Source organism: Panthera onca, chromosome C2 (assembly GCF_046562875.1).
Source record: "Panthera onca isolate mPanOnc1 chromosome C2, mPanOnc1 haplotype 2, whole genome shotgun sequence".
Taxonomy (NCBI): Eukaryota; Metazoa; Chordata; class Mammalia; order Carnivora; family Felidae; genus Panthera; species Panthera onca.
This window is the reverse complement of record NC_138347.1, coordinates 59,951,325-59,975,832: the sequence shown is the minus strand read 5'-3', so window position 1 is coordinate 59,975,832 and position 24,508 is coordinate 59,951,325. Positions and strand designations below refer to the sequence as shown.

General features: G+C 44.6%; 1 protein-coding gene and 1 long non-coding RNA gene across 4 annotated transcripts in view; one reads left to right on the top strand and one right to left on the bottom strand.

Annotated features, from left to right (window-relative positions):
* Positions 1–436: 436 nt before the first annotated feature.
* The window catches only part of SIDT1 (SID1 transmembrane family member 1), a 110,958-nt gene continuing 86,886 nt past the window's right edge, over positions 437–24,508 (bottom strand). The window contains exons 2-16 of one of the 3 annotated variants that reach the window (XM_060639983.3): positions 24,179–24,324; positions 23,260–23,333; positions 21,949–22,015; positions 20,561–20,634; positions 19,267–19,390; positions 18,940–19,057; positions 16,055–16,191; positions 15,259–15,367; positions 12,372–12,386; positions 11,011–11,087; positions 8,432–8,478; positions 6,220–6,325; positions 6,035–6,145; positions 4,993–5,106; positions 437–3,583 (exon numbers count right to left, since the gene is read on the bottom strand). In XM_060639983.3, the coding sequence (XP_060495966.3) occupies positions 3,521–3,583; positions 4,993–5,106; positions 6,035–6,145; positions 6,220–6,325; positions 8,432–8,478; positions 11,011–11,087; positions 12,372–12,386; positions 15,259–15,367; positions 16,055–16,191; positions 18,940–19,057; positions 19,267–19,390; positions 20,561–20,634; positions 21,949–22,015; positions 23,260–23,333; positions 24,179–24,295 (1,353 nt within the window). In that variant the 5' untranslated portion in view covers positions 24,296–24,324 and the 3' untranslated portion in view covers positions 437–3,520. The remainder of the gene's footprint in view (positions 3,584–4,992; positions 5,107–6,034; positions 6,146–6,219; positions 6,326–8,431; positions 8,479–11,010; positions 11,088–12,371; positions 12,387–15,258; positions 15,368–16,054; positions 16,192–18,939; positions 19,058–19,266; positions 19,391–20,560; positions 20,635–21,948; positions 22,016–23,259; positions 23,334–24,178; positions 24,325–24,508) is intronic. The other 2 variants (XM_060639980.3, XM_060639982.3) reach the window with 2 other exon arrangements.
* On the top strand, positions 6,574–8,686 carry LOC144617415 (uncharacterized). Its single transcript, XR_013557910.2, has 3 exons — positions 6,574–7,216; positions 7,395–7,531; positions 8,540–8,686. It is a non-coding gene; the product is annotated as an uncharacterized LOC144617415 (long non-coding RNA).

The window sequence follows — 24,508 nt, the reverse complement described above, 5'->3', positions numbered from 1 at the left end:
CTTCTTTCTGGAGCCAGATTTATTTCCCATCTTCATGCAGGCTGAACATCCAGGCTTTCTCTACAGAACATTTGGGAGGGGGTAGGGAGGGGCGGGGAAACATTTGCCGTGGCTTTTGCTGAACCACAGTAGTAACAGCTACTCGAGAAAGGGAGAAAATTCAGGTTTTCTTTGAGATTCCCAGGGCAGAGATGGCGGTAATGAGGTGTGACCTACACAGCCAGATTTTCCACTTGGCCCTAGATTTGGTAGTGATTTTTCATCTGGGTTGGGGTAAGAGTATTAAGGGCCAGAGGCAGTGACATGCAGCCATAAAGGGTGGGGTGGGTGGGGGGGACACTGGGACTAGGAGGTTTGAGAACTCTGGGCAGTATCTTTGAAGGTGAAGAGGCCTCCCAAACCCTTCAGGACCTCCTGGAACTGAGGACAGGAAACAGGACAGCAGATTTCAATGGAGAGCTTCTAGAGGAGAGAGATGCCAGCCCAGTGGAGAGACCCGCTCTTGCCCTGCCCCCCCCCCCATGGGATTCAAGAGGGACGGGGTGACAATCTTCTCTGTCGTGGCACTACTCCTGGTGCTCTGCACGTCTCTACTTTTGTCCCCTAATGTACTGTCAAGTGGGTGTGTTAGGCAAGGATCAGAGTGTTCCAGCAACTTGCCTGAGGTCACACAGTGAGCACGTGAACATACTTGGATGAAAATCTGACTCAAGAATCTTTCCAGGCTCCACTGTTCCTTCTGTGAATAATGTTTATCTCTGTTTCTCCCTTTCCCCTAAGTTTTACACAGAGAGACTATCTCCCAGAATGAGAAACATTTTGGATGTTATTTGATTTACCGACACAGGCATTTTGTGATCTCACAGAACATTCTGGTGGCTGCTCAGAGCTACAAAGGAAGCAGCTGCCACTTTCTTTGCACCAGGAGCTGGCTTGGTGATCTCCTTCAGTCATGGAAAGTCCCTTCCCCAGATAGACTCTGGTTTTCCACTGGCTTCTCCTGCTGCTAAAATAAAATCAGGCTAATCCCTCAACCATCCAACGTCAACAGGTGGACTTGCCTCTCCAGCATTCGTCAGAGGTGTGAAGAGGTCATTTTTTTTATGCGCACAGCTTTGCTCCCCTGGCTGCCACATCTCGGTCCTGCTCCAGCTGACCTACTCCTATTACTTCTGTGCCTCGTCTGCCAAAAACCTCTTCACAGTGGCTGTTTTCTCCGGTTACCCTCTGGCTGAACTTGGCTTTCAGATTAACCTTCCCTTCTCTTTAAAGAGCGAAGTCCACGAGCACAGACAAAAGTTGCGTGGGCATTGTTCTACACAGGGACAAGGGACCATTCAGCTGGGAGGCTGCCCCCCTCCACCCCGGCATTCCTATCAACCACGGATGCAGTCGGACAACTTTCTCATGTCCTCCAGCCATGACATTCGTACTGTAGAGAGAAGTAGCAACAACTACATTTAGAATTGATAGTTGTAGGAGCAGGCTTGGTCTGGGTTTTTAGTCCTGCTGCAGAGAAGGGAACTGACCACAGTGTGTGAGTTTACAGCATAATTTAGACATGATGGGAATAAACGGTCAAGAACACCGCAGCACAACACAGTTCAGAGTCCCCTCCCCATTCCCACAGATACATTTCCAAACAAGCTGCTGGACCAGGTAACGCATCTCACAATTTATTCACTTTGGGCCACAGGGCCACTTGAACAGACTTTGTCCACATTTCCTTAGTGCACCCTTTTTTTTTTTTTTTTTGATTGAAGCCATCAGTGCATTAAAATAAAAGAATTAGGTCAAATGAGCCATTATTAAATGGATTCGAAATTTGTTTTAGATGTTAGACTATCACAACTATTTTTATAGGTGGCCTTTATATAGCCTATGGAAGCCAACAGTTTTTAAGGAAGGAAGAATAGTAGAAAAGCAATGATAAGTTTGGGGACATTTTAGAAAAGAAAATCACAAAAAGTTTCATTAAAACATCTTTGTGTTTTTAAAATCCGGAAAAGTTTGCTATTGAAACTTCTGCAATGTGACTTTGAACATTATACAAATATTTTAGAGACAGTAATACTTTTTTAAACAAAAAGGACGCCTGATCCATTTCCCTAATGAACGATCAGGAAAGCAGAGGTGACAGGTGACTTCAACTTCACAGGCAAATATATATAGGGTGCACATTCATATGTCTCTTTTCTGATTACATCTTCCTCCAGGTACCACGGGTGCTTGGTCCAAATGGGGCGTGGCAGGGGCAGAGATGTCAGACCGTGGCAGTGAAGTGGGCTTTGCAGCACCTTACTGGCGAGAGAATGAGAATCCGGTGCAACCAAGAAGCAATCCTCAATCAGCTTGCTCTTTGCAACTCAAGAGGATGAGTAAAATGTGTTCATCCTGAGAGTTACTTCTAGAGAACTTCAGAGAGAAAATCTGGAGGCCCTAACCTGCCTCAAGTGACAGGTAAGGGGCTTGGTCGGTGGCAGAGGACCCCCAGTGCAGCATCCCTGGTTTGAACAATTATTTATTCCCCACAGGTGACATGGGCACAGAATCGAGCTGTTAGAATTGGATGCTCGAGGAGGCAATTTCAGCTTTGCTGCATGTGCTCTAGGCACCCACTTCCTTAGGGTGAGGTCTGTTTGCTGGAGGCTGATGTCACCAGTCTCTTAGCCCTGTCGGTCATTTCTCTCACTCCTTCTGCTGCTAGAAGAGTTTTTGGAGCTGGTGAGAGAACGCTGGGGCCTAACCCAGGAAAGTAGAGCCTGAGTTGTGGGGTCAACACACAGCAGTGGCATGAAGACACTAACAAGTAGGTGAGTACCCAAGCCTTGGTCCTGGGAACAGTTACCTGTTAGGACGAGTGCGTGACAAAGCCCAATCCAGAGCCCTTCTAATGGGGTCAGGAACCTGGGGGACGCATACAGCGTTCCTTCCAAGGAGGTGACTAGCTGGTCCTACTAAGCCCTAGGACGTGGGTTCAGCCCTCCACCAGACTCTGAGGAGCTGTATCACCCCTGGACCCTGGAGAAGCGAGTTGGTGCTCTGGGATGTGTCAAGCAGCAGATACCGTGGGGGTGCAAAGGGGGCCCATCTAAAAAGTGTCTGGGCAGGAGATCTGAGTTGCTGGCCTCTCCAGGCCTGGAGGCAGCTGGACAGAAGAGGGCAGCATCACTCTGTCCTTGCCGGCGAGTCTCAGAGGAGGGCGGGAGGGGTCCCAAGACAGAGTTGACTTGGATGCAGCTTGTGTCCACGTTTAGCTCAGGGCTGCAAACACAAGGGGATGGGTGTCTCTAGACTCTTCAGGGATTGCCTCTGTTCAGACCCGTGGCTTCCCCTCTACCTCCCTTCTTGCAGGCTTGAATCTCCGTCCTGCCCCTGTCCTCCCTGTGTGAGCGCACACCAAGTTGACCTGACGAGGTGAGTGGAGCATTTGGCAGTGGTGACTTTGCTGCGGTCCCTGTATTTTCATGAAACAGCACCGAGATCGATTGCTCCCCCTCCCTTTCTTAGTGCTGGAGGCTCAGAAGACAGGGATCTGGTCCCTCCGAACCACGTCCAGGTCATCATCCAGGGTTAACAAAACCTGGAATGGGAGGGGCAGAGGAATGAAAGCAGTTCATGGTCACAGCCACAGTAAGCCCAACTTCCTCTCTGAGATTCACCTGGGTTGACAGCACAGCGCCTTCCTGTCCTCTGTGGCTGTCTGCAGTGCTGTGCTCTACATGGGCAATTCTGATCACCTAGTTCATCTATTAATTCCGATGTGTACCAAGGGCCTATTATGTGCTATTCTAGATGCCAGAGACAAAACTCCCTACCTTCTTGGAGCTTACATTTGAGAGAGCTTCAGACATGAAGCAAATGGGAACAATACAGCCATGTTAGTGATGTATGCAAAGTCCAGTGTACTAGATAATAATATGTAATGAAATAGTAACAAAAATTAAACTATGGAGGGAGTATAGGAAGTATGGGGTAGGGAAAGGTTGAAAAAAAGTGCTGATGGGTGGCCAGGGAAGTCATTACTTAAGTCATTACTTAAAAGGGGACATGTGGCCCAAGATCTAGAGGAAAGGAAATCTTGTTGCACAGAGTATTGCTATACAAGCAATGTATACTCTGCCTCCATTTTCAGTTCCCTCTGCCACCACTCTCTTCACATGGAAACTTTCACTCCACTTTTGTGGTCTCTGTCTCTCTCATGAAGGTGTTGTTCATCAAAACTACACGTCACGAGGAGTGAGGTTTATACAGATTGTTGAACTTCCCCAGATGGCCACGAGGGGGCAGCCCCGCTCCACTCTCGAGGCCGTGTGGCGGCAGAGCCCGCTCACCGTGAGCAGTGCTGGGAGCACAGGTCTCCCAGTGTTGTTGCTTGCTACCTGTGCACAGGCACAGCGGACTTTTAATTTGGAAAAGTCTAAATTAGGATGAAAGGAAGCCAGCAGTGATCATCCATTGTTAGAGTATGCATAGCTTCTGGAAAGGTGTTTGGGCCACAAGAAATGGAAGGATTACAGGAGAGATCTGGGACAGACCGGTTAGAAGCAAGAGACCTGGCTGCTATCCCCAGCCGCTCCAGAAACTTGTAAAATATTTGTGGGATATTCAGTGAGACTGGAAGAGGAGGAGGAATGTGAGCACAAGAAGGAAGAATCTAATGTTTCTGAAATTTGAGTGAGTGCCAGAAGTGATTCCTGGGGCGATTCTGGGCATGTGAGTTCTAATAACCGATTCAGTCTAAACGTTGTGCCATTTAAGGAAAATCATTTTGTTAACTGTATCTTGAAATATTGGAGAGTAAAAGGAAAATGAAAATAAATATCTAGCTGAAGGATATAATGTGAAAAAAGATATAAAAGAATTTGTATATTAAATTATAATGAGGAATTAGAAAGAGAAGTTAGAAATACAAAAAAGTAAGGAACGCAGGGGAAGAAAGTACAGGATGTGAAGAGAGAAGAAATTGACAGACAGGTATTATAAACTCACCAAGAATGAGAAAAACAGGGCTGTGGCAGAGAGGAAGTGCCAGATGTCATGGTCATCAAAGAAATCGAGCAGGATACACTCCCGGTTCTTCTCCCGGGATTCGGCTGGGGTTCCCTGGAGGAAGGTGAGGCAGAATGTGGGTGAGCACTCCTACAGTTCAGCTGTTTAGAGGGCTGAGCGTCCAGAAAGCTACAAAAATGCTGTTGGATGCCCGGCCCAAAAAGTTAGCTTCCAAGAAAACATTAGTCCACACGAAAACTTGTACACAATGTTCACAGCGGCCACACTCATAAGAGCCAAAGAGTGGAAACCATCTAAATGTCCCTCAACTGATGATAGGTAAAATGTGCTGCATGCATACAATGGAAAATTATTCGGCAATTAAAAAGACATGAAGTACCAATATACGCTACCACATGGATGAATGGATAAGCTAGACTTCAAAACCACATATGGTATGATTCCATGTGTATGAAATGTCCAGAACAGGCAGATCTATAGAGACCAAAGATAGATTAGTGGTTGCCTGTGGCTGGTGGTTTAGGGAGAAACGGAGAGCGACTCCTAGTGGGCAGGCTTTCTTTCTAGAGTGATAACAAATGTTCTAAAATTGATTGTGATGGAGAGCTAAGGCTTCCTTTCTGCTACTCAATGTATCACTTATTTCCTAGGCCTCAGTTTTCCCATCTATGCAATGGATTTATAAACACCTGCAGCTGGGTATTTGTTTATGGATAGGATTATGAGAAGATACAGTAATGAAGGTTTGGCACACGTTAAACATCCATGGGCAAGAGAGTCATAATACAACACGTAATGAGCATCCAATCTGCTGTGTTTGGAGGGCTCACACCTTGACGAGGCCTACTCTGACAATGACGACAGCATGCCATTTATGTGTGGACATTAAACACCATCCCTTTTAGAGAAAGCTTTCATTTCAAAGACAAACAGCAACAAGCACACGGAGAGGGAAGTAGGAAGATCAAAAAGGCAAGAGGGAGGGAGAACATTTCCTCTGAAAAGAAAACTGCCCTCTTACCTCCCAGCTGCTGAGATTCTGGAAGAAAAAGTACAGGGCGGAGGCCCACACCACAGCCGTGGCCACGATGCAGAAGAGCGGGATGGGGAGGAGCTTCTCCGAGCTGCGGAGCTGTGGATGGAAAGCAGATGCAGCTCGCGGCCTTTTCGGACCCAGGGCAGGCGGCTCCCGGTGCCCACTCTCACCTTCATGATGATGTAAAAGGCCAGGTAGAGCAGCAGGTTACAGATGAAGATCCCCAGCATGTAGGAAGCGAAGTCCCGGGGTCGATAGATCAGTCCAAAGAGGGCGCTGGGTGCAGGGAGGGATTAGTATGTAGGCAACAAGCTGGGTTTGTAACATTGTTGGCTTTTTCACCTCCACTTTGGGGAGGAAGGGAGTTAAAGAAAAACCTCTAATGCAAGTAAATTACAACACCTCCTTCAGACCTGGCATTTTTGATGATTGTAAGGTTCCCATAAGTGGATGTACCACAATCCTCTTTCCTCTCTAGTTGAAATAGTTTTCCTTTTGCCTTGCGGCTTTTCATTACAAAGAACAGCGCAATGAATAAATCACTACCTTCAGACATATTATGCTTTTCCCTTTTTTTGCATTTAAGATTAATTCATTAGACTAGATTACTAGAAATAGAATTATCTTGAAATTGGCTTGCCACACATTATCAACAAAAAACTGTCTATGGTTTTTATTATTTATTTATTTAAAAATGTTTGTTTATTTTTGAGAGAGAGAGACAGAGAGAGAGAGAGAGAGAGAGAGAGAGAGAGAGCATGAGTGGGGGAGGGGCAGAGAGAGAGGGAGAGAGACAGAATCCCGAGCAGGCCCCACATCCAGCATGGAACTGGACTCGGGGCTTGATCCCTTGACCATGAGATCGTGACCTGAGCTGAAATCTAGAGTTGGAAGCTCAACCGACTGAGCCACTCGGGCTCCCCTATGGTTTTTACATTAATATTGAAGTTTAGTTTGGTTGGGGTTTAGCACTGCTTTTTTCCCCCAAATTTCTTTTAAAATAACATTCAAGATTCACAGGAAGTCACTCCATGTCTTGTAGTGTCCATGGGAAACTGAGGATGGAGAAACAAAGGGGAAGCCAACCCTCCACCAGGTTCCCATAGTGCCAGTGTGTTGTCACATCCCATTCATCCCTGCAGACCTTGCTGCCCAAAGAGCGCCTGTGTAAGAAAAGAGAGGCCATTTACCTTGTCTTGTGAGCAGATCGTGGGTTTGGTTTTGGTCATGGGAGGGGTGGGGACACGCCAGGTGTTTGTGAGCACTGGGGACATAGTTATCAGTTGCTCATTATCAAGGGGTTGGTCCCTTTTCTCCCACGAGCACCCTGCACCCTATCTTACAGAGTCATCAGGACTGTGGGGTCCTCCCTAAAAGAGAGGTCAAGAAGAGTGCCACAGGTGACCACTGCCAAGAATCACCCATCTCGATGTGTCTCTACATCAAGGAGGGGTCCTTCACAGGCATGGTGCTTACCCCGAGGTAATCCCTGGGTGACAACATAATGGGAAATTTCTTCCACAAGCATATGCCCCAAGTAAGATTTGAATTCTCAAAACCCGATTCTGGCTTTACCCGAAGGTACGCCTCTGTTTTCAATCCTTTCATGTCTTAAAGGGGGGCAGGAGTCATCTTTCTATCAAAGGTCACTGACCTTTTTAGCATATCAGCTAAGAACCACTAATAAAAGCAACTAAACTTACTGACTTGGGGGAGACTAATGAAACAGCTCACTTACTCACATTTTAAAGTTGAGAATAGGTTGTATAAAATAGTTACAGATAACAAAAATATACGTCTGTTGTACTGTTCTATTTTGAAGCCATCGGAGGGAAAAAAGCCCAGGTAATAATGAGGGAAGAGAAGAAAAGGGATATTGGTGCAGTAGGAAGATTGAGAACTATAGGGCAAGAAATAAAGAGGAAAGAGACTTGTACACACACACGCTCATGCACACACGCAAACACACACACATTTAGTAAGAAAGGGAAATGTCTACTGGGTAGCCTTGATGGAAAGATCTACAAGACTTTAAAACTATGCTTCATGTTTGTAACTTTTAGAATAATCTCTAGCATCTAACTATCTACATAGTCTATCCATGTAGATAACAGATTTGATGTTGGTCTTGTGGCACAAATGAGCTCAATGCATCAAGGTGCTGAACGCAGCACTTTAAAAGAGACCACCGTTGGTACACAAGGCTTCCTAGTGTGTTCTTTGTGGAGGAAAAATACCTTTCTTCCAAGTCCCTAGGGCAAGCACAGTCCTACACGCTCCTTAATTTCACATTTCTTTATATAAATGACAGCCAAGGAAAGCTAAACCGCCGTGTTACAGACATCAATAAAGAGAAAAACGTGTCTTCCTAAGACTACTTACAAGGACCAGTTAACCAGATTCCCCACGATGAGCAACACCATTCTATCCTGGAAAGAAAACATCAGATGAGAGACTGCACACATCTCTTTTCTTTTGACCTACTTGTAGGGGCAGCATCAATTATGGGGAAACAATTGCCTGGTGAAAAGAGTTTCCATGGTTCTAAGAGAGCTGTGCCTGCAGGCGGACACTAATCTCCTATGGGAACAAATGGCGAGGCCTCGGTCTGTGAACGGATGTGACTTTGTGTCTGTTAATGAACGGATGTGACTTTGTGTCTGTTAAAGAAAACACGGTGAGTAAAGCAGGACTCTTACTGTTTCCCCCACCAGTGTGTAGGGTAGCTGGGCACCCCGGCCCCACTTCTTGAGGAAGTTGGTGGTGTGTGCAGATTACTCGGTAGCGAAAAGAATTCTGCCGTTGCTGTAATGTAATCCAGCACTGTTTCCCTGCGCCGTTACTTAGCGAGCCACGAGGCAGCTCTCGGGCCTCACCCGTATGGCTCCCGTTTCCTCTCCATTACTCTGACTCCAAGGAGGTCCTGCAACGCTCCGGCTCCGGGTCTCTAAACACACAGCCTTAACACTAAAGATGTTGGTGGTGGGTGAACTAGGAGAGGTCCATCTCAAAGGAAGTTCCTCTGATAGAGATTAATTCACAACCTGGCCCTGCTTCTTTGCATACAATGTAAAACTTTTAGGTGGCATCTGACTGTACTTTAATTTGCATGTCCTCATGGACTATTTAAAAGTGCTGATTCTCTGTCTTTGTGGGTGATCCATCTAGCTTGGAGGAAATATCTTCCTTTAAAAAAATTAGCTCTGGGGCGCCTGGGTGGCTCAGTTGGGTAAGCGTCCGACTTTGGCTCAGGTCATGATGTCACGGTTTGTGGGTTCAAGCCCTGCATCGGGCTCTGTGCTGACAGCCTGGAGCCTGCTTCCGATTCTGTGTCTCCCTCTCTCTCTGCCCCTCCCCTGCTCACACACTGTCTCTCTCTCTCTCTCTCTTTCTCTCAAAAATAAATAAACATTAAAAAAAAAATAAAAGAAAAATAGTCTGCTAGAAAAAAAGACAGTCTGCATCACATAATGTGAGTAAACAAACAAACAAAACATTAATTGCTCCTCATGGCTCACAGCTAAGGCAGGCTTAACTTTCAAAATACTCACAGGTCCTACTGTTTTTTTTTTTTTTTTTTTTTTAATATTTATTTATTCTTAGAGAGAGAGAGAGGGAGAGAGAGAACACAGGCACAAGCAGGGAGGGGCAGAGAGAGGGAGACATAAAAAACTGAAGCAGGCTCCATGCTCTGAGCTATCAGAGCCCAACATGGGGCTCAAACCCACAAACCACGAGATCATGACCTGAGCCAAAGTTGGATGCTTAACCAACTGAGCCACCCAGGAGCCCCAGCCCTACTGGGTTTTTAAGTTCTCATGTAAATAAAACCCTTCAGCCTCAGTCCCCTCAACAGAGTTCCTGCCCAAGCTCTAGAGGGTGAAAACATTCTCATATTCCTTTATGTCAATATGATCGTAAACTATTTGATCATAAATTATTAGCAGGTACTTCATGAACTCCTGTGTGTCAGGCCCAAATAGTATCAGGAATTCTGACCACAGCATGGTGGAAAGGTTGGGGTAATGGCTTCCAGCACGTATGTGGCCTTCCTAAGGTCACTCACTGGCCAGAGAGCCAAGATATAGCTGGGACCAGGGTCCCAATCTTTCTGCCTAGTGTAGAAATGTATGATATACTGAAAACAGTGATGGAGAATTTTTAGAACTTGCATTTCAACCAGTCAGTAATAACCACAATTTTGAAGAAAATATCCTTGCTTACTGTAAAAATCAAACAATGTACACAAATCAAACCAGTGTATGGTGTGGCAAGTGTTAAGTTCTTTTTTAAAAAAAGTTTTTAATGTTTATTTATTTTTGAGAAAGAGAGACACAGAGCATGAGCGGGGGAGGGGCAGAGAGAGAGGGAGACACAGAATCTGAAGCAGGCTCCAGGCCCTGAGCTGTCAGCACAGAGCCCGATGCGGGGCTCACACTTGTGAACTGTGAGATCATGACCTGAGCTGAAGTCAGATGCTTAGCCGACTGAGCCACCGAGGTGCCCCTGAAAGTGTTCAGTTCTTGATGAAAGCAACCGGAGTGACAGATGCCCAGTTTTCTTGGGACAAGCCTGGTTTATGCCTGCTGTCATGGTATAATTATCCAGTGAGTGCCCTTTGCACTTCCACAAGTGAAATAATCATACCTCTTTGGATGACACCCTGCCTTGATCCTTCCCCATAGCAACTGTCACTGTTCCGTAGTTTTGTATGTATACACAGATTTCTTCTTTAAACACTAGCAGTATTTCATGTATTAAAATGGATCTATCCCAGTCTGTTTTTTATGACCAAGAAGAAGAGTAAGGAACATGCTTCTTCCCCCTGCTTGGAGCTCAGCCACCCTGGGCCATCTGGCCTTCTTGATTTAGGGAACCTGAGTGTCTGCCCCGAACCTGCCCCTCATACTGTTCCCCTTCTCTCTGGGACAAGGCCAAGGCACACAGGAGCACGCACGTACCATATACAGAGGCCGGCTGCACTGCTGGACGAAGTCCGTGTAGAACACCATAGCGGCCCTTCGGAAAATCCCCAAATCTGCCGATGACACAATTGCATAGTAAGGCTTAGTCAGAGATACTACAGAATACTCCCATACGGCCCAAGATTTTAGGGCCAAGATGATGTCGTCTTCACCTTATAAAAATGGTGCTTTGTACTTATTAGGTCAGCAACAGATGTTTGCTTTAAAAAATGGTGCCTGTGGGGCGCCCCGGTGGCTCAGTCAGTTAAATATCCAAATTTGGCTCAGGTCATGACCTCACGGTTTGTGAGTTTGAGCCCTGCGTCAGGCTTGCTGCTGTCAGTGCAGGGCCCACTTTGGATCCTCTGTTTCCCTCTCTGTCCCTCTCCCTCTTTCTCTCAAAAATGAAAAAACGTTTAAAAAGTTAAAATTAAAAAAAAATTGTGCCTGAACATGCCTGTGCTGCCCTGTAAGGTGTGCTGTATCCAGGCATCATACTGCAGAAACAGGCAAGTGAGGTGGACTCATGTGACAAATGCTCACAAATAATTTGAGTGGCCGGCCAGCGCCTCTATTGTCTCCATCAGCTAAGTTCCCCTTTGTGTACAGTTTACTGCAGAGGTGTTTCCTTTATAGCAGAGGTGTTATGGGGCCCCTCCAGGTACCTTAAAACATCTGCTCTCTCTAGAGGATGGGAAATCTTAGCCTGTAAAAATTCGAATCTGTATTTCTCCATGTGGTTGTAAGTCAGTAAGAATTGAGCCAAGGGACACTGAAGTCTATGGAGCACATTCAGAGAGTCTAAACTTGTACTGCAACAGTAATCAAAGGAATGCAAGTTACGATGGAGAGCAAAAGATCGGGAAGAATTTTTAAGTGCGATCCTTCAAAAGCATAGAATGAAACACAGCACGTGTGTGTGTTACAATTGTTCTATGAACAGAGTGAGGGTCACAGGTGGAGCTGTCTTTCTGTGAACAGTCTACACTTGTAGACATCACAGGCAAGGCTGAGGTCTGCTCAAAGCAAGCATTTCAACCAGGGCGGACCCCAGCTGTGTTGTGAATGCCATTCCTCCTCACATTTACCCTTGGGGTCAATTTCACCAGACTTCACTAGACCAGATATACTGAGGAAGGGAGGGGATGGGATGGGTCCATGCAATAGTCCAGAAGACGTGCAGGGCAGGCTGGGCTGGAGTGTATCCTTTCCTCTGAGCCTCTCTCTGGCCCCCTCCCCATAAGCTGATCCTGCCCAACCTGGAAGGGGTGTTCAGAGAGCCAGGCTGGCAGGCAGTCACACAGGTCGCTGTGTTAAGAAAGCAATCTAGAGCCCTGGGAAGGGTGGCTGAACATTACCTGTGTCAGACACATCTGAATCGGTGGGAAGCAGGGAATAAATGAGAAAAGAAAATGATATAAGAAGGTAGCCAAACAGATAAACTACTGGTCATTTTATTTTTCTCTCAAAACGATGACTTTAGTTTTATTTTCCAATTAAAAAAAGTAATGTTTGCTCACCATAAAGAACACAGAAACTTCCTGCCTGTCTCAAACGTTCAGACGTTTCCTCTTCTTCAAAGAGTGAATCAGAGTCTGTCTCTCCCTATCTCCTTTATGCACCACTTGCATTTTGCAATCCATTCTCTCTCACAAGTGATCCCTGCCATCCTTTCTTTGGGCTCTGGTAGCAGAGTCATGATCCGGGCAAGTGGCTCTATGGTTTTCTGTCCTCCTTAGGAGATGCTCTGCCCCATTGCTGCTGCCTTTCCTGTATCCACGTTCATTTGCAGGTGCGGCCTGAGGGCCACGGAGAAGGTATGTCATTGCAGAAAGCAAAGGCAGCTTATGAAATAGGCAGAGAGGCTGGTGTTGTCTGAACCACTGTCTACTAACTCAGCTTCCTGCCTTTGGACTAAATTTAGATGCAATCATTGTCACCATAGAACAGGACATTTTCCTTTGGACTCTGGTAAGTCTGTGACCACCTCGGGAAGAGGTGGGTAGAGAAATTGAAAATACTCAGTAGTGCTATGCACTGGCTGTCTTCCATTTACCCTTGCAGACCCATTTGCCGCATCTCTGTCCTGCACCAGGCCAATGAGCCTGACTGTAGGACCACGTAAGTGGATTTGCTCACTCTCCATGGATTTGGACAATGGGAAGCCCCAGTAGGAGACTGGAGGGACACAGGAAGAAAAGTGAGCTCAGGGTACTTATCCACCTTCTGCCCTCCCTGTGAGGTTGCCTTAGACTGGCCGTGTCTTTCAGGGTGACTTCCTCTCCTTCCACATTTTGGTAACTACTTCCTTCCTGTCCTCTCCTTCCACATTTTGGTAACTACTTCCTTCCTGTCCTTTGGACTAATGGACATGAGAGTTTCTCTGCTACTTACCCCAGGTTGCCAGACGACCACGTTCATTCTCCTCTACCTTGACCTTGTCTTATGAACAGTCCCTTTGTGACTAAAACCTTCATCTTTGTGTGTGACATCTTTTTCCTGTTGAGACCCTACAGACTATTACATGGTCATAATATACTCCATTACATCTCTCCTTTTTCAGAAGGTAAACCAATACGGTATTGCAAAATTGTATGGGGCAAAAGTGGTATAGATATATTAAAAGTTCCTGTATGTATTATTAACGGTCACACTGTTACATACATCTGTATTCAAGTTTATTTTTCCAACTCAGGGAGCAACCAGAACAACCATGCTCCAAATTATTTTCCTTTTCAAAGTTGACTTTGTATGCCTTCACTCACCTTTGAATCTGGAGGATGGGGCATGACCAGAGCATCAAGCCAAATGCTCTGCACAACCATTTAATGATGCTTCCACTGGGCGATTTGGAGGTACATTGGCTCTGTTATTGCCACGGGCAAATCTACTGACTGTGCCACAGGGGAAAACTAAGCTGCCAAAATGAGAAATTGTTTTATTCAGCTTTCTAATCTGAAGGTTACTTGGTTATGTAGAATCACTCTTAGACCTGGCTGTATTTTAAAGGCCCTCATTCCCTAGTGAGTAAGGGGTCTGCTGGGCAAATGAATACTTCTAGGCCACATTCTGAATTCCCAGACCCCAGAATTCCCTGCCCAGATGGACCTGAGTCCCCTCGCAGAACCTGATAGCCCCCTTCCTTAGTCTACCTTCCTGAGGACAGATGGTACCCCTGGAGCGGGCACTTCTAGGGGCAAGGAAGGGCCAGCTGAGTGCTGGGCAAGAATATCCATGTACATACTTGTGAGACCCCTTAAGATGCAGGACAGAGCCAGCATGGGAAGAAGAGAGGGGCGGGGGCTGGGGACCAGCTCTCCGATACAGTTATGTTCTGGAGTGTCCTTCTGAGGAAATGACAATTTTAAATTTGAACCTGGACCTTCTAGGTTGTAATGAAGGCATATATATTTATCAGTTTGTTGGCCTGCTTCCCTGCCTTCCTCCCTCCCTTCCTTCCTTCTATCCCTGTATTTAATAGATTTTTAAGTCTGCTTTACAACTTAAATTTTTTTTTAGTGGGCTTTTATTTACACTCTTGCTTTGGGCTCTGCAAATACGAGGGTTCAGCCTGTGCTTATACACAATTATTTTTCTTGAAATATACAAAAGAATATTTAAGTGTGGCTTCCTGGACCTTAAACGGCCTGGGGATATTTAAATGCTCTAACATGACTTCAATCTATCTGTTCCCGTGCATGCTGACTGACAGCAGCAGGGCAGAAGCTGGTTCCATGGAGCACGCAGTGCTCTAATGTGATACGTTCACATTGTCGGGGTAGTTCAGCAGGTCACCCACCTGTTATGATTCCTAAGTCTCAAAACGCTCCAGTTCCAGGATTTGAAAACAATATAAAATTCATTCTTGATAACCATGTAGGCTACTTAGAGAAATGCTCGTTTTAAATGTTACAATCTGAAAGCTATTTCTCTAGGTGGAATGAGTGGAGTGCTGACCAACCATTCTTCAAACACACTTTCAAAGTCTGTGAGTTATAAAGCACTGGGTCTTGGGGCTGGGGGTCTGCTTCAGGTCTGAGTATGACCACCTTAGTTTCTCAGTTGGAATCAGAACAGTGGCAATAGCTCATTGTAATCCTACACAGAAGAGGACGTTATAAAATACCCAGAATTCAGAGCACGTGTTCATGATGACCAGCAACACTTCCATTTAGGGTGAGCGAAGACAATGCTTTCTTGAGGTAAGTTAATCAGTGTGTTAGTGTAGAGCAACAGGTGACTCACCTATCTTGAAACGACCCATGTAGTAGATCTGGGTGCTAAGGGCTAGAGATGCCAGGATATGGATTGCGGAGAAGATGATCCAGAACCACAGGTCGTTTTTCCCAAACACCTAGGAGTAAAGATGGAGGTTACCTTCATCCGGGGTTTTCCCCACAGAACTCCAGAAAATCATTCTCTCATGTATGCATAAGGAGTCAAAAACTGAGCTGTGCATGCATTTTGATCCCCACCCCCCCCCCCCCCAACTTCTGTGAGCTCACAGGGATCACACTGCACAAAAAAGAATGGCTACCTGGCCAAGCAAAAATGGAAGAAGGAGGAAATGGGTGAGGCACCGAACAACAGTGAGGGGCAGTAGGTCTAAAGCTGGGAGCTAATGCTCTGACAATGACTGCAGACAATGGACATGTGTCCCTGCACATTTAGAAAGCCGCTTCTGCTCTTTTAAGTCTGCCTCTCCCATCAGCTTGAACATCTCTATTCCATTCTCACATGAGTCAGGTCCCAGCTTTACAGTGGAACTCTCCAGGGGTAGTTTTACAGGTGCCTATTACATTATCAGAGATAAATAGCTAAGTAACTGAATAAAATGTCATGAATTGACTCATGATGGCCATGTGGCAGGAACCAAGGATTGTAATTAATTCAAACCTGTTCCCCTGAGGTCCACCAAACAAATAGCAACAAAACAAAACAAAACAAAACAAAAAACAAAAAACAAAAAACAAAAAACAAAAAAACCTCCCAAGGGGGCATGTTTGGAAAGCCGGGCTGAAGGCCACGGGGAGGGACGCACCACTCCGAGGACAGTGAGCGTGATGACTACCGCGAAGGAGGCATAGGCAGCGTAGGCGCTGGCATTGATGTCTGGGTGGCGGGTCTGGTAGAGCTTCAGCATGCAGAGGCCGGCGATCATGTACATGAAGGAGGTGTCTGAGGGCGCACAGGGGGAGCCAAAACAATCAGGATCCAGTAGGTGACAGACAATTTCTCTTTAGTCTTGAAAACCCCCCTGCCTTCAGGCCCTAGAATATTTGCTGCCCTCAGTTTGTGTGGAGACCTCCAACATGGCAGCCTCCACAGGCACATTCTCTGGCCAGACCCCACATACTCCACTCACAGAAGAAAAGTATCTGATGATAGGATAAATAATTGTCTACCCCGCTTGCAGGGGTATTTGCGTTTAAATGCTGGTGTTCAACAGCAACAGCAAGAGTCCATACTGGTGACAGTTAGGGCACTGTGACCATGGAAAGAATGCTAGGTGGGTGTGGAAGGTCCTTATCCGCATCCCAAAATATAACCACATTGATTGTTCAATATATAGCTCATATAATTGATTACTCATATATAGCTTTACAGCCTAGGGATGGAAAGTAGCTAGAAATTAAATGTGGCTTAGTTGTATGACAGTGATGGAAATGCAAACTGGAACAACAAGGCAATGTCCCATATTACTCAAGAGTGTAGCAAAACATTTCAATGTCTGATGGTAACATATTAGTGATGATATAAGGAAATGGGAACTCTCAGGCAGCTAGTGGGAGTAGGAATCAATACTCTGGAGAAACTTGGAAGTTCTTGGTAAAATGGTGACTGGTCCAGGTGACTCCAACATTCTACTTCTAGGTGTCCCAGGGAACCTCTCTCACATGTGCACAAAGAGAAGTATGTAAGGGTGTTCACTGAAGCACTGTCTACAATAGCAACATATTGGCAACACCTAAATGTTGTTCAGTAGAGGAATTGACAAATGTAGTATACATATTTTTATTACAGAAGATGACAGTCCTTAAAAATGGAAGAACTGGATATCTTTGATTCAATATTCATAAATCTTGAAAACATATTGTTGGACGAAAAAACATTGCAGAACATAGTTTGATAGGTAAATATCAATTTACTACAAATGTAGTAAAATTATAAAAACTGGACTGATAAAATATCAAATTAGTCAAGCTGTTGCCTCTGAGGATGGAAGAGGGGAATAAGTTTGGAAAACAGTTCAAAGGACTCAACTTTGTCACATTTTCTTTCTTTCTTCTTCTTCTTCTTCTTCTTCTTCTTCTTCTTCTTCTTCTTTTTTAATTAAGTAATCTCCATGCATAACACAGGGCTTGAACTCATGACCCTGACATCAAGTGTTGCATGCTGTACCGACTGAGCCAGCCAGGCGCCCCACAACATGTTATTTCTTAAAAGGTAGATTTAAGGAAGGTATTTTTAAATGTTGGCATTTGTTCATTCTGAGTGGTGAATGATATTGTTCTCTGTAGTTTTCTCTGTTAAAAATGTTTCTAAATAAAAAAAAATTAAATGTGGCAGAGAATTTCTGTGGTGTTCTGGGCTCACAGAGGCTAGAGTACAAAGATAAAAATGACTTTTTAAAATTCTTCTCCTTGAGTGTGGAGGTCACTACTACTGGCACCCGTTCTCACCTTTCTCCTTCCTGACAGCATATTAGTAACTCAACTGTCTCAGCCCCATTTTCAATTCAGAAATGCATGCCTTTTTAGCCTACTGGTTTCAGCAAAGCTAACCCCACCTGTGGTGCATCGGATGGTTCTCACTGGTCTAAAAGGTGATCTGCTTCCTTTGCCACCATGATTGATGTCCCAACCCAGGCTTGAGCTAACCAGCACCTGGAGAATAATTCTGGAATGGCTCATGACTATTTAAACTATTGAGGTGTGGAAGAATGTTATCTGGGCGGGGGCGGGGGGGGGTTCGCAAAGAAGTTTCCTTGCTCTTTTGTTTTTTTTTTTAAATTTTTTAAAATGTTTTTATTTATTTTTGAGACAGAGACAGAGCATGAGCAGGGAAGGGGCAGAGAGAGAGGGAGACACAGAATCCGAAGCAGGCTCTAGGCTCTGTGGGGCAGAGAGAGAGGGAGACACAGAATCCGAAGCAGGCTCCAGGCTCTGAGCTGTCAGCACAGAGCCCGACTCGGGGCTCGAACTCACGGACCGTGAGATCATGACCTGAGCCGAAGTCAGACGCTCAACTGACTGAGCCACCCAGGTGCCTCAGAAGTTTCCTTGCTCTTAAATGAAGGCTCGTGGAAACCAGCTTGCTGTAACCACCAGACATCATGAAGTAGATAGAGACAGGAAGCCAGGACTCGCTGTAGCTATTTTTGCCATCATGAGTTTCCTGATAGCCTGAGGATAAAATCAGCCTGCAGGCGGCATAACCCAAGGGATTATGGAGAATTGGAGCCAGAGCCACCAGATAAATCAACTGCAAGCCCTTTCCACCTTTGGACTTTCAGAAGGTGAGCTGATAATTGTCCTTATTATTTAATCCAGTTGAATTGGGCTTTCTATTACTTTCGACCCAAAGCAGTCTAGTTACTAAGTTAGGCCAAATTATACTGAGGAAACTTTCCAGGTGTCTGTTGAATTCTATCTGCCCTGCTGCCTAATACTTAGCCCATTGCCCACCTGCAAATCTAGTCATGGGATCATCATTCACTGTTGAGTGTTTTCTAGTCTGAAAGTGGTCAGAGAGAAAAAATGGTACAACATGTAGAAACCACACCCTGTGGGGAAGTGCCCTTGAATCACTTTAGCTCACATAAAATATTTAATTCTTGCATGCATGACCTTGGTATTTTGTGGAGGGTCCCAGGTCCAGACTCCCATAACTTAAATTTGTGTGGTTGATGTAAATTCTAATTACCAAATTGGAAGTTGGAGTAATTAGGACAGACATGGTAACAAGCACTGAGCACTCCTTCCATCATCAACGCGATGCCCATAGCATAGAAAACACCAAAGTGTTTAGGAATCCCATAATCCTGAAAAAGGAGAAAGTGTTGTCAATGGAAAGACACCAATCAGTGACAGAACCACAGGATCTGGAAACCCAAGCTTCTGGCCTCCTGTTGTTCATTACACATAACCCATCACCACACCATCAAGCCAGATGTCCCTCCCCTTTGCAGATCCTTCTTGGAACCATGACCTTTCCTAGCTCCCACATCCAATTTACCCTCCCTCTCCTCACCATGGCAAAGATGTCCTTGGCTTCTAGGGCTCTGCGATGGAGAATGTCTCGGCGCAAGACTATCAGCAGGAAGAGGAAGCCCAGGAGCACGTGGCCCAGGTTACTGAGAATGTTGTTGAAGGCACTAAAGGAGAAGGAAACCATGAGAGAGTTGAGGTGATCCAAGATATTCAGAGAATGAATGAATGCTTGAATGAGTGAGTACACTCAGCACTCCATGTTTTCTACCTAGACTTTTCATAAGATTTCAGGACTAGCAAATCATCAGAGATGATCTTTAACCTTACTCCTTTATTTTAGGATGCCTAACCTGTGATCACGTGCCCATTTCCTCCCTGGGATGCCTGTGTGGCTTCCCCAACACCCACCCAATCCTCTTTTATCCTGACGACACTGGCATGGAATGAATCCCAGGAAACAGAGCTGCTCCAGAGATGGGCAGTTTGGCCAAGTGTTTCAGCTACACCGTGAGAGGGAATTCTCATAGATGGACCCATGCTATGTGTGTCAATATTCAGCTCTGTAATAGTGACGTGTCAGCCGGTCATGGTCAGTTGCTTTATTTCAGGAAACTGAGGCTGGTTCAGTTCTGGAACAAGAAGTCTGTTCTTTCCACTTCACTATGTTCTGGTGGCTAGACCATGGCCTTGGAGGCAGCAGGCCTGGGTTCAGGTCCTGGCATCACTAATAGTTGAGGGACCTTCTGCAAGTTCCTTTCTAAGCCTTAGTGTCTTCATCTGAAGATGGAAGTGATGCTAATCCTATCTATCTTATGAGGTTGTTCAGTGAATTAACATATGAGCAGCTCATGCCCGTGGATGAGTGTCGTCACAGCTAGGACCTGATGTTTTCAAAAATGTCCCTGTCTTCTTCTTAGGAATGTTTCCTGAGGCCCCTATACAGGAATGAAAGGAAGATATCTGGTCTCAACTTTTTGATTTCATCCCTCCTTACCCTTGACTGGGGTAGTAATCCATAGTTGTTTTTAGTATTTTTTTTTAATGTTTATTTATTTATTTTGAGAGAGAGAGATAGAGAGCAAGTGGGGGAGGGGCAGAGAGAGAGAGGGAGCCAGAGAATCCCAAGCAGACCCTGAAGCTGTCAGCGCAGAGCCTGACAGGGGGCTCGAACTCCTGAACTGTGAGATCATGACCTGTGCTGAAACCAAGAGTCGAACGATTAACAGACTGCGCCACCCACGCACCCCAGTGTTTAGTATTTTTAAAAACTGAAATCGCATCTCACAGAAAGGAATCTCTAAACGTCTCATGGGCAACCAGAGGCCAGGGCTCACCTCAGGACGCCCAATGGGTGAGCACAGAGGAAGTTGTAGTAGCAGATGTCCTGATTGCCTGTGACATTCACCACCTGCAAAATCAAGAGTGAGAGGAGCAGATGCAGTTTTTCTCCATCTACTGAGCCCACCCTGAAACCACAAAAGGCAGGCAATGCTCACAGTGATTTACCATATAACCAGTGTTCCTTCTCAGCAGGGGACGGGTCATTGTCTACTGCCTTTACGCAGCACAGGCTAACTAGGACCGTCATGATATGTTCTATTTTCTGGATGCATGTTGGGAGGGTATGGAGCTATCCCATTCTCTATGTAGGAGTGATAACCACAGGGCATGTGGACGGGAGGAGGCATGTGTTCAGTTTTCCATTTTTCTCACCATCTCTATCATTAAGAACCTTCCTAGACCATAGCACAGCGGTATCTTCTGACAGGGCCCTGGAGTAGTAAGAGAGTATGGAGATTATAAGCAGTGGTGCCCAAACCTCATAAAAGTCCTTGTCCTCATCACATAGTGAGTAGGAGACTGGCCAAATTATTAGACCAATGGCTTTCAAACTTAGAAATCTGTACATTAGAATCACTGGGGGTCTAATCAGTACTGATGCTTGGTTCTACTCTCAGGGGCTTGGACCTAATTTGGTATAGGGTACAGCCTGGACACCAGGATTTCAAAGCTCCTCAGGTGATTTTAATGCACATCAAAGTGTGAGAATCACTGCATTAGAAACACCATCAGCCCCTTGTGCTTTCTATGTAGGCTTTCTTGCATAAAATAAATGCTAGAGAAGGTCATTATGTGATCTGGACCCAAGGTTCTATGAAGGCGCAATGGGGATTCTCAAGGTGTTTTAATTATTATCTTTGTTTATTTGTTTTTACTCTATTTTAGTTCTTATTTTATATTTTCTCAATTTTATTATCTTATTAGCTTTTTAAAAACTTATTACCTTTTTTTAAGAAGCTGTTTGTAGTTTTATGAAAAGTACCCTCAATGAGAGGGCACAGGCTAAATTAAATACCAGGTTTCTTTGTTTTGACTGGAACTTTATTTACTCCGCTCATTACCCCTTGATAATCAGAAGTTCAGACTGGTAAATAACAGATATAGTTGATAGATATTATGACTGAATGAGCTTACGGTAATGACTTCAGATTGGTAGACAAAATAATAACGAGGTCCCAGGCCCCTCTGTGATAAAACAGTTGGGAACTAGATTTAAAGATTCATCAAAGATGAAGCAACGGAGATGTCTAATTTGAAGATGATATCGGAAGTTAATTCTTGGACTGAGATCAAGTTATATAGACTTTTCTCTGCAAGTCATAGCAAAGATCTCTCCCTGCAGCACGAAAGCTGGGATTCTGGGGTTCTGGGCGGTACTCACTGTCTGGTAGGTGATGACCAACTGGATCACAGGCAGTGCATAAAACACAGCAATGGTGATGATGTTCCTAAGCAGCCAGAAAGAACCGGAAATAGTTATTTCCAAATTAACAATGGAATTTTTGCTCAATTTTTTAACATAAGAACGCTTCCACTCCATAACTCTCTAATTAACTTGCAAAAGTAATCGGAAACTGATTATGCAGTTCCCGTTTCTTCAGCCTCCCACCCCTACAAACATTGGTAAAACTGTAAATGATACCTGCTTCTGTTTTAACCAAATTATTGATGAGGGCCTATTTCTTAGGTTGTTTTAGATTAGATGTTAGATGTTTTCGATTAAAAGTGACCAGAGCGCAAGTAACGGGAGATGGATCACATGAAAGGATGTGGCTCTGTTACATAACTCTTACTTCCAAAATGATGGTCCCACTATGAAATTCCATGGGGCCCCCACTGTCCCTTGCTTCCCTCGAATACCTGTATCCAAGTAAAAGGGCGTCCTTCAAGAGAAAAAAATGGAAAGAGCTATCACAGCATCAGCCTGGGATTTCTGAGGGGAGAGGGGTCCCCTGCTAGGCAGCTCAGCCTCTTGGCTTGGAGAGAGGATGCATCAGGGTCTATTTAGCACTGGCTGTGGTATCATTTCCTTTCAGTGTGGTTCGCAGCTACTCTGAGACGCTGTAGACATCTAGTCCCTGAAATCATTGGCTTTTGTAAGAGCAAGTCTGGGTGAGAAGATGGAATGGCTTCAGTTTAGCGTGTCCCATGGAAGATAGTGACATGTTATTGTTAGGTTGCCTTTCTGGAAACGGATTGAGTGTGTTCCCTAAACATATGGGATTCTACTACTATTCTTATGATTCTTTTTAATCACTATGAACACTTTTTTTTCATGTTTTTTATTATTTTTAATTTAAAAATTTTATTTAAATGCAAGTTAGTTAACATATGGTGTAATAATGATTTCAGGAGTGAAATTTAGTGATTCATCACTTACATCACTTACATATAACACCCATCCCATCAATATAACATATTACATATAACACTTATCCCAACAAGTGTCCTCCTTAATGCCCATCCCCCCACTTTACTACCATTCTTATTTTTACTTTTATGTATTTAATTTAGGGCTGGCTGCTTTTTGTAGTTTATTTTTGTTTTTCTTATAGAATGTGGCATGAATCCTTGAAGCATCTATATCTTTGCCTCATTAAACTGAAAGGTGTGCCATAAGTGATCATGGCTTTTATTAAGAAAATTTTCATTTTACTTAAGGTAACCATGGTCCTAGTGGCCATCTACTCACCAGAAATAAATTTTATATTTTTTGCTGACAATCCTCCGGTCCTTCCTGGACAGATCTGACAGGTAAAGGAACATCTAAAATATCAAATAAAAAAAGAATGCAAACATGTACTTGGCTTTTTTTTTTTTGTGGAAGACACACAAAGGAAAGCTTTATAAATTCTCAATCCAATCCATTGCTAGGGATTAAAATTATTCAATAAACTTTTTTTTCAATTTTGTTTTTCCCAGAATACCCTAATATACACCCTAGTATTTTCTCTGAAATAGTAAGAATTGGCTGATGTAGAAAAACCTATTGGGAGTCTCAACTGCTTCTTACATCTCAGGAACTGGTTTTGCCATTTTTGGGGATGTCCACTGTGTGGTTCTTGAATTATACGATTGAAACTGTGCAGTCCACTTTCATATCCCTTACTGGATACAACACAATAAAATAAATATATGCCAAAAAGAAATGAGCTTTATTCCTGAGGGATGATAGGTACAGAAACAGAGAGTTTTCCCAGGTATACCCCTCATGAATCTTTTCTTTCATCTGGTGGATCCACTTCAGACCCTGAGTATTTTTTTTTTAAGTTTTATTTATTTAAGTGATCTCTACATCCAACGTGGGGCTTGAACTTACAATCCAGAGATCAAGAGTCACATGAATTACTGACTGAGCCAGCCAGGTGCCCCCAGACCCTGAGTGTTTTAATGCACTGCTCTCCTTAATTCTCTCACCTTCTTCCTCCAGAAAGAAATGCTAATTAGCAGGGTATTGCTTTTAGTCTGTAGTTATATGTTATCTAAAAAGCCCTCAGGGAAATATGGTTTCCCTTGAAGGGAAAAAATAAAGGAAACTGAGACCTTTGCTGAAGGTGTATTTGACTGTTGAACATTCTGCCCTTGCCAAGAGTACGGCCAGGCAGAGGTACCTTGGTCCGGATGATGTTCTTATCACTCTCAATGTCTGGCATGGTGTCGAAGTCACTCTCCTCCACAGAGCTGTCCGTGTCCGACTGGCATGGCTGCCCACCATCGGAGGAGGACATCTGCCTGCCAGGACTGGAGCTTGACTCCTCTGAAAGAGAGAAAACTCATCTGCCTTCCGAAGCTAGGAAGAACCCATGCAGTCCATCCCTCTCTGCAAAAAGCAGTGCTGACTCATTCTTGAAGATGTTGTGTTGGTAAAAACGAACTCCTTACCCACAACACATGTTCTTTCTCTTAATTCCTCCTCAATGGACTTCTACTTTGCCACTTCT